Source organism: Vigna unguiculata, chromosome 1 (assembly GCF_004118075.2).
Source record: "Vigna unguiculata cultivar IT97K-499-35 chromosome 1, ASM411807v1, whole genome shotgun sequence".
In the NCBI taxonomy this organism is placed as follows: domain Eukaryota; kingdom Viridiplantae; phylum Streptophyta; class Magnoliopsida; order Fabales; family Fabaceae; genus Vigna; species Vigna unguiculata.
In genome coordinates, this window is record NC_040279.1 from 18181336 (window position 1) to 18191373 (window position 10038).

The 10038-nt window shown below is 32.9% G+C and overlaps 2 protein-coding genes across 3 annotated transcripts; both read right to left on the reverse strand.

Annotated features, from left to right (window-relative positions):
* Positions 1-3628: 3628 nt before the first annotated feature.
* Positions 3629-7569, reverse strand: LOC114186484. Of its 2 annotated transcripts, none has more exons than XM_028074444.1 (4): positions 7342-7569; positions 5294-5515; positions 5084-5200; positions 3629-3945 (listed from the first exon to the last, which is right to left on the reverse strand). In XM_028074444.1, exons 2-4 carry the CDS (start codon positions 5492-5494, stop codon positions 3895-3897), a joined length of 369 nt encoding a protein of 122 aa, XP_027930245.1. In that variant the 5' UTR covers positions 5495-5515; positions 7342-7569; the 3' UTR covers positions 3629-3894. The 2 variants fall into 2 exon arrangements, with proteins under 2 accessions (XP_027930245.1, XP_027930246.1); XM_028074445.1 differs by lacking the exon at positions 7342-7569 and adding an exon at positions 5632-5922.
* Positions 5676-7335, reverse strand: LOC114186468 (pentatricopeptide repeat-containing protein At3g04130, mitochondrial). The gene has a single exon (XM_028074443.1). It carries the CDS (start codon positions 7227-7229, stop codon positions 5742-5744), a length of 1488 nt encoding a protein of 495 aa, XP_027930244.1. The 5' UTR covers positions 7230-7335; the 3' UTR covers positions 5676-5741.
* Positions 7570-10038: the final 2469 nt, after the last annotated feature.

Below are 10038 nucleotides of genomic sequence, written 5' to 3' on the forward strand. Positions count from 1 at the left end.
CAGCACATAACATCAGTACATCAGAGCATTATAACGCAGCATCATACCTGAATTTAAATCTGTACCAAGATAAAAAAATGGAATGCAAATGCAGATTTGGTATTCAATTCTGTTAGGTTTCTTGTTAAAAGAAACCTGCTGGAACGTGTAAAACACAAACGAGATCTGTTTGTAAGCCAAAGAATTGAGTAAACCTCGTGTATTCAACTCCAAACAACAATGTATCATGTACAGCCTTCCTAGAACTCAGCTCCCTCCTACACAAGATAGACTCTATCCTATCTCCAAACAAACAACAATACAGCTAAAAAGACTCCCCTGAACAACCCAGGGTCAGCCATATAAAGGCCTTCACTCACGATCGGCTCACTCCCCCAACCACCTAACTAACTACCTAATTTTTAACTAACTTCCTTCTAATATACACCTTCATAGTCCTATCAAATTCACAGCAGCCCAACCCAAACAAAATTATTTCATATGCAATGCAAATGCGTAATACAATGGGAAATGAAATGCTAAATGTGCAGAATGACTACTAATGCAGATGCAAATACACTAAGGATGCTTGAAATAAGATTCCTTACCATGATGCATTAATGCAAACTGCCAAACAGATTTTATATGCTCCAGAATGGAAAGAAACTAAAATGATTAAAGCTACTAAATACTAGGAACATAAAAGCCTACGAGAAACCACTAGTGGAGTTCATAGATTAACCAACTAACTACTACAGGACTTAAAGCAAAGAGACATGAAATGTAAATGGGTGCATAATCATAAATCAGCAAAGTAAAAAGATCAATTGAAAACGTGCCTAAATTTGCAAAGCTGAATATGATTCAATGATTAAATTGGGATTCTTTTGCCCTCAAGAAGACATCTCGTAACTTTGTGTCCACTTTGGGGTCACTTGATTCCTAAGAGGAAACATTAAACTATGCAAATTCCACCAATGTTCAATCCACTGAATCAAGAAACAAGAACTGAATTGCAACGTGGAAAGCAATATAGGAATTTAAACAGATTCAGAATTTAAAGGCAAAAAACATGAAATGGAAAGTAAGCAGAATTTAAGGGCAAGAAAACTTAAAATGCAAATGCAATCAAAGCTTATACAACCGAATTGAAAGCTGTAAACCAGAATCGAAAAGGAAACATTGTATTTCATTGAATATTTCAGAAAGAGTACACAAGACAGAGAAAGTTCCGAAATTAAAATGGTGGTTTGCACTATCTCAGCTGCACCAGGAATATGTCACCTCTCCGATACTGAAAAGTTGATAGGAATGCAAGTTAGCAACATCAAACTCAAACACTACTGCACTAAGAATCTAGAACTGAAATCCTTACTAAAGCTAGCTCCTACAACCGAATTCTACTTCTACGAAAGCTATCATAAAACCAAAAATACTAATTAGACCAAAAACACCTTTAAAAACACTTTATTAACAAGTTTTTACAAAAAAACACATATTTTTCCTACCAGAAACTAAATCTGAACTAAAAGAAGGCATTTAACACAAAACAATGCCCAAAAGGAGTGTTACTAACTACTAAAAACTAGACAAAATAGGAATTTAACACGCTCTCACACTTAAACTTTGCACTCCTGGGCAAACTACAAGGAAGAAAACATCAAAACATCAATTTACAAGGCTGGACAGAATCAGAAATTTTACCACAAGGCTGAAATGGGTGAGCATCCAGCGAATCTTCCAAGAACACAATTTAAAACTTCAACCAAGTTAGAGATAGATGAAATAAGATAGATACGCTAGAAATCAGTCAAACCAAATTCAAGAATCAGAATAGACCTTACTGGATTCTGTTTGCTCTCATGCTCTTATGTGTTTGTGAGTCAAGTGTTTGTCCTTCAGCACATTATGAACACCAAAATTGCCATAGGCTTGAAAAGCCTCTAAAATCAATCGCCAAGTTAGAAGAATGCACTCATGATCACAAGATCTTTTTATGGCTTGTATTGGGGGTAAAGGTGCGGGTAGGATAAAGAAAAGGGTGCAGGGCTAAAACCAGAAAAGGGTGAGGCAACAATGGGGAAGAATATTGAATACTCAAGTGTGAGTTCATACACCTGACCCTCTTTCTACTTTTGCTTCCTACTCTCTTGCTTGTCAGTTTTTCCTTCCTTTTCAGGTCTAACATAGACCACATTTCTTCATCTTTTTACTTTTCTCAGTTGCCTTTGTTTTCAGCTTAACTTTTCACACTTTTCAGCTTATTCCTCTGGTCAAGACACGTTTGGTGTGTTCACCCACACTTGAACTCCAGAGATTTTCCCAAAGCACTTTCAAAGCCTCCTCACCATCCCAAGGTTGGGTGTTTTACAGGTTTTTCAGGTTTCAGGCAACAGCATGGTAAAAAAAAGGTTCATCTATCTGTGGCAGTGGCTGAAAACTTTGCTGCTCTGGTGTAGCATATTGATTCCAATATGACTCTGGCAGCTGCTGTTGCATATGCATGAATGGCTACTCACAGTATGGTTCAAAATATGGTTGAGGTTGCTGCTGGAAGGGTGACTTATATGGCTGCAAAGGATGCTCTGGCTGGCTATAAAACTGAGATAGCTGCTCATAGTATGGATCATGATGCATGTCCTATCTATATGGTTGATTATTCTATAAATACCTCTCTCCTCTCCTCCGAAAACACACCTTCACACTTACTCTTTTCCTATCTTAGATTTTTTCTATTGTGTTTTTGCTAGTTCTATTAGTCTCGACATATCATCTGACCCTATTGTCTCTTATGTGGCTTACACAACTTATCATAAGACAATGCTCAACCACACCTCAGCTAGAATGATGATAATGCATTCAAACTATAGTTTGACACAAATAATTTGATTCGATTTTGTTTAGATCCTTTTACTATTTGAGGAAAAGAAACTGAAGAACAATGCAAGGATAACGAGTGAAAAGAATAATGTGGACATCAAAACACACTTGTTGAAGTGGAAAGCATAACAATTACAACTAATAAATTAAGTACATTCACATTACAAAATCTTCTAAAAAGAAAAATTAGACTTCAAAATCAAATGGGATATAAAGCTATGTACTAATGCTATCTCAGTCTCATTGATAAAGAATATTAATTCTTTGAAAATAAATCTAAAGTTTCATTCAATCTCATAAAGGGGCTTGTAAGTTACCATTAACATTTACTTATATACTATACTTCAGTTATATTTTTAGTTGTTGTGAGATCTTTAACACATTTCACATCAAAGATTTGACATATCAAACTATATTTTTAGTTGTTGTGAGATCTTTAACACATTTCACATTAAAGATTTGATATATCAAACGTTGAAATAGATATTAATTCCTAAACATCGAATCCTGAGGGGCAAAAATGAGATTCTTAGTGTTTAGGGTTTAAACTTTACTGTTCAAAACTGTTTTTAGTTCTTCAAATTCAGTATTTAGTAACTAAAACTGTAATTTTACAATTTTGAGGTACTAAAAATAGGTTTTCTATGTTCCCAAAACCTGAATTACTCCAAATTTCAGGAATTAAAAATATAATTAAACTATTTGTTATTTAAATGCCAACATTTATTAATATAGTCTTGATTAGGATAGCATTAGACAATTAGCAATGTAAACAACACGATCAGAAGCACTTGAGATTGACTGGGTTTGAATATCAAAGAACAGGAAGAAAGCAGAGTACTTGTTGTTACCCAACACGAAAGAGACAATGCTACACATTTTTTTCCTTATTCCTAAGAGTAAGGCTGTAGAATGCACAGGGAGTTCAAATCTCAATAAGTACTCAAATCTCAAGCTTTCTCATTTGACTTTACACGTCTTCATATATTGCAAAAGTTTCTACTCTATCATGCTTCATCATGTAAATCACTCTGATCAACCACTTCCATCAAGTTGTCCATGAGAAAGGAGGTGTGCCATGTATTGCTGTAAGAAGCCAAACACATCATATTCTTTTGTTAATTCCATAAACAATGTAGAGATCCAAAAGAAATGGAATAATATGACAAAATTCAAAAAACACAGAAGCATGGTTGAAATTTTATGTGATAAGATTTTATCCAAAAAATAAAATAACAATATTCTGTTGATGTTTGATAAATTAATTAGCCATAGCTTCCAGCAAGACCAATTATTAAAAATATTTGTATCAGTTCTGCCATATCTGTAATTGCTTGATTATACAAAGAACATAGAGAAAAATTCCTCCGTTTGACAGAGAAAGTCATCATCCTGGGCATTATACAACAGTTTTAAACTGATTTCAGGTCATGAGAAATACAAGGAAACAGTGTTTATCATCCTCCGTTTCTAGAAACTAGATTTGACCGTAACCAAGATTTTAAAGGCAGTCCTAGTTTTATTGCACTTCTTGATATTGCGGGAAATTGCAAAATGCAATTGAAACAGCGGTCACAAAAACTCCAAAAGCCTTTATGTTGCGGTCAAAACTGTCATCAAAGAGTTTTTTTAAAGCCTTGCCCCTAGCCTATAACAGGTAAAAACTTCAGGATCTTCCTTTGACAACTAAAAGAAAAGTTTGGAGATACAGCAAACAAAACTTCTACTATTTTCACATGTAGAAATTATCATATCAGAAGACAGTTTTTATGGAATTTTTCAAACATTTTCCTATCAGAGACCTCCCTGTCAATCAAGAGAAGACCACTATATGTCACTCTCACAATTCACAATCACTCCACTGCCCACCACTCACTCAAATGGGGGGCGAATAATCCTATGCAATATTTTCTCCCAACATTTCGTTAAAAAGCAAATCCCCAATGCCTAAAAAAGCAAATCCCCAACATTATCAGAGACCTCCCTGTCAATCAAGAGAAGACCACTATATGTCACTCTCACAATTCACAATCACTCCACTGCCCACCACTCACTCAAATGGGGGGCGAATAATCCTATGCAATATTTTCTCCCAACATTTCGTTAAAAAAACAAATCCCCAATGCACTAAGAATCTTTTTTCTTTGCAGTAACATTAATGCAAAAGTTAAAGCAATTAATAGCACGCCCTTTGGCATCATATGTATGCATGTATGTATCATACCGCATGATAAGCATATGGCGACTTCCCTTGACGATCAAAGTGTTTGGCCATGATGCAGAACTCAAAAGGACCCCACTCTTCAGCCTTAAAACAGTTTCCAAGTGCAGCTTTGTACAACTGAAACAAATTTCAAACACCAAAATCACACTTTAGGTCAAAATAATATGCTCTAATTTTATGAAATTGATTACATTATACAAAAGAAAATACCTTGGTAGTGTCCGTTAAAAGCTCGGTACCAGCCGGGTACGATGCATAGAATTGATCGGCTCTAGAGTAACCAGCTCTTGTCGTATTGCTGACATAAGCGTAACTTATGAGTGTGGCGAAGCAGTAAAACCCAGTATATGACACCAATCTTCGAAACTTTTGAATCTTCGTAATCTCTCTCAACTCGTCGTAGATCCTCATCGTGATGACAAGTCAGTTGTTCTAAGGAAACAACAATTATTATTTTATTAGCAAATATTAACAAGGATCTCAAAAATTATATTAATCAAAAGGATAGGCAGATAAGAAATGTCTGAGCACTGAAGCCATTGACATACTATTTAAAAACTTTCCATGCACTCTCTTCTTTACTTGTCCTGGTTTTGTATCAAATGGTTAACATCATGTGTAACAAAGAAGTGTACGCACACATAAGAAGCTCATGCATTTACAATTTTTTCATAAGATCCTCAATTTTCTCAGCAGTTTGAAACATATTTTTCTGCTTCACTTCATCCAACAGCAATCGGCAAGTTTTGAATCTAGGAATTATATCTTGATCAATCATCTCCTCAAACAGAGAGAACGCCCAATTGCATCGATCTCCTCTACAAAGCCCGTGAATTAGCAGTGTATAGGTTGAAAGATCAAGACTGAGATGATATTTATTAATCATGTCATTTAATATATCATTCAACACACTATCTATTTTTCCAGTTCTAAAGCAAGACTTGATCAATGGGTGGTAAGTCTGAGCATCAGGCCTACAATAGTTTGAATTTTCCATCTCCTTCAGTATTTCAAAAGCTCTCTTTTCTTGGGCATGATAACAAAACATAGAAATCAATGAATTATAGGTCGATGTATTTGGAGAAACACCAGCCTTGGGCATTTCCACGTTAAATACATAGGCAGCATCATCTAATCTACCTGCTCTCCCCAATGTATATAAGAAAGAATTGAAGAAAAGTGTATCAGCCCTACATCCAGAAGACCTCATTCTTTCAGGTACTTTCAAAGCTTCCTCAAACTTTCCAGCCTTTGCTAGTGCACTCATGATAGTAGTATAAGTTATCACATTAGCCGGGCACCCTTGAGCCTTCATTTCATCAAGAAGCTCATACACCTTGATGAAATTCCCTTCTTGACAGTAACACTGAATGATTGTGGAATAACTTATAACACAAGGGCGACAACCATATCCTTTCATCTCTTCAATCGTCCAATGTGCCTCATCAACACGGCAGATTTTGCACCATCCATGAATGAATATGTTGAAGGTGTGAGCATTAGGAGCAATGTGCTGCTTCAGCTCCAAGAAAATTTCACGAGCTTGCTGCACAAATCTCTCTTTGCAGAGGGTATCAAGCAACAAGTTCATGGATTCTGTGTTCTTCTCCAACCCAAGAGCTTGCAAATCATCAAATATCTTAACTGCATCTACCCACTGACCTGCCCCAACAAACCGTCTCATTACCTTAGCCACAGTATTCATAGTGACCAGACCACTCTTGCGCATTTCATCTAACAAATCCCTCAACTTTTTCATAACCTTCATTCTACCCAATATATCGACCATCATATCGTATGACTCCGGCGAATGTCTAAAGCTGGACTGTGAACCAGCCCATCTAAATACAGCCAGTGCAGATTGCCAATCATCCTTGTATCGCTGGAGCAACAGGTGAACAAGGTTTTGGGAGAGGGGTATGGCATCACAAGTTTCATCATTCAAGAGGGTGTGAAGGGTTTCTTCCTCACTGCTTCCTTTGCCAAGTTTCACAGTGAGAATGTCCAGGTACCTGGAAAGCTCTTCTCCGCATTGTTTTTCATGGGAAAAATGTCTAGTTCCTAGAGAAGAACACAAAGGCCTAGATTGATAACATATGTAACGGGAATCACCAACAATAATAGCACGATATAGTATTGAATGCATCCGGATGAGTTTCAGAAATTTCGAAACAAACAATCAGGAACTGAATTAAGCTTCACAGTATAATCAATTGCAAAAAAAAAAAATTGAGTGTTTGAGTAACTGAAATCGAGACCTAGGAAGTCCGACACGGTTCGGAGGCCGCGCTTCCCCGCTTCCGGTGCGCTGCAGACGCGGACACTCGTCGGAAGACAGACAATGTTCAGTTATCGGACGCGGTGAGAAGACACGGCCGCATCTCTAAGCCCAGTTTTCGACGACGGAGCTGCTCGAGGCTTTGGAAAGAGAAGCAGGGTTACCGAAAGAGTAGGGTAGAAGGAAAAATAGAGTTTTTAATGAAAGGTATAATTAGCAGTATACACTTAGGGGTAAGAGTACTGAACAGGTATCTGGTTTAAAAAAAAAATATCAGTTGCATTTTAATTTTTTGAAAAAATGTTTCAATTAGGTTCTTTTAGACAGAGTGTTAGTCAACGTGTTTTTGGTTTTTTTTCTAATTTTTTTTTTAAAAAATTTAAATGTTTTTAATTCTTTTTTTTTGAAAAAGTAAAAATAAAAATGTCATGTGCCAAGTTCTATGTGTGACACGTGGCATTGTCACTGTCACGTGGTATTGTAATGTCACGTGAGTATCACTATCAGATGTCATTGTGTTGATTTCGATTTAATCTCCATATATGTCTTTTTGTTTCAATTTAGTATCTAAGTATGTGTATCTGATTCAATTTTGTCCCAATTTTTTTTAATAATTAAAATATTTTTGTAATCCATTTTTTATAAGATTAAAAATAATTAAGTATAAATATTTTTACAAAATTAAGTACTAATATTTATATTGTTCCTCTCAATTTCAGACCAAATTTATTATTTATATAAATTTTATGCTAATATTTTTTATTAAAAAGACTTTTTAAAATATTACTTTATTAATTACTTTTTTATTAAGTACTCATGTTTTGTTAATTTTTTTAAAATAGAACAATATTGTCTCTTACTAATTTTAAACCAAAATTTCTATTGGTTTGAATCTTATACTAATTTTTATTATTATTAAAAATGACTTAATAAAATGACTTTTACCACTAAATTTTAATATAAATATCATATACTTAATTTTTGTTAAACTTTTATACTTGATTACTTTTAATTTTATAAAAAAATAGATTTTAATTATTAAAAAAAATTGGGACAAAATTGACTCAGATAACATATTTAGGTACTAAATTGAAACAAAAAAACATATATGAGGACTAAATCGAAATCAACACAATGGCATCTGATAGTGATAATGACACGTGGCACTGACAATGCCACGTGTCACACACAGGGACTTGACACGTGACATTTTTATTTTTTTTTTTCAAAAAATTAAAAAAAAAATAAAAAAAACCACATACTGACACGTGGCACGTTGACTAACAACGTTAGTCAACTCTGTCTGAAAGGGACCTAATTGAAGCACTTTTTTCAAAAGTTGAGATGCAATTGACACTTTTTTTAAATTTGGTACTTATTTGATACCCTAATCCCAAAGTAGGTACTATATGACTAATTATACCTTAATGAAAATACTTTCAAAATTATATTAATAATTTAATATTTTATTAAATTCGGATTTTTTTTATAAGTTTTACATTTGGAAAAGCCCACAGCACAAACTATATTACGGAAAACCCCGCTCGAACCTAAAATTTAATTCAACTCTGTTTTAACTTAAATTTAAATTTATATACAATTTAATGGATAAATATGTAATTATTATTATGTTTTGTTTTTAATTGACACCACTCTTATATTTTCATTTATTTTACTCTTAAAATGTTGAACATAAAATCACAAATTTTATAATTGAATATGTTTTTTCAAATGATAAATTAACGTATTATTAGATATAGAAGTTATGAAATATAAATTAAACTTTTACTTAAAGAAACAAAATTAAATTTTAAATTATTTTTCGCAATAACCATATTAAAATTAAAAATATAACATAATATTAAATAATAAAAAAATTAATATTATTTTAAAAACATATAATATATTATAATTAATTTTAATTTCTGACATGTTTTATTTTTTATATTTAAATAATTTAATTTTTATTATATTAATTTATGTGATTATAAAATTAATATATTTTAGTAGATATACGTCGTATCTGTATCCTATATTTTTTTAATTATATTGTATTTTCGTATCTGTATCGTAAAAGTAGAACGGCGAATTCTAATTCTAAGGAGAGAGATTTTATTGGACCTAATAAAATCCTCACAAACACATCATCGTAGAGCTATGTTGTAACGGTAAAACATCATTGCAATTAGTCTTCGACAAAATTCACTTACACCTCGTTAAATCACATTTACACACTTTTTTAACTTTTAAATAAATATAAATACTTTTTATATTTTTAATAAAATGGGATTCATCTTCTTCAATTTTATAACACACATATTTTTAATAAAATAACATTTATTTCTTCTGGATATTAACAAAGATTTTTTCTTTATTTTCTTTAGAATATCATATTCATTAAAATTTAAGTAAGAATATTTAAATTAAAATTAAAATTTTAATATAAAAAAATTGTAGAGAAAAATTGAATTGTTTAATTATTACATATTATTGAAATTATTCTATAACTAATTGACTTGTGAATAATTCTATATTCTATAACTAATTGACTTGTGAATAATTCTATCCGAGATGAACAATTGCATGGGAATAGATTTTTTTTCTTATCAGGAAGTAATAAATATATAATAAGAATATTTGGATGTTCTAATTCATATACAATAAAAAGTCAACATAA

Bases quoted from the DNA above. Each gene is read 5' to 3' on its own strand.
- LOC114186484 (XM_028074444.1), bottom strand. From the start codon at position 5,494: ATGAGGATCTACGACGAGTTGAGAGAGATTACGAAGATTCAAAAGTTT. The intron at 5,201-5,293 runs GTATTTTCTTTT...AATTTGTTTCAG, and splicing joins TTTTAACGGACACTACCAAG to TTGTACAAAGCTGCACTTGG. The intron at 3,946-5,083 runs GTATGATACATA...GGCTTCTTACAG, and splicing joins CGCCATATGCTTATCATGCG to CAATACATGGCACACCTCCT.
- LOC114186468 (XM_028074443.1), bottom strand. From the start codon at position 7,229: ATGCATTCAATACTATATCGTGCTATTATTGTTGGTGATTCCCGTTAC.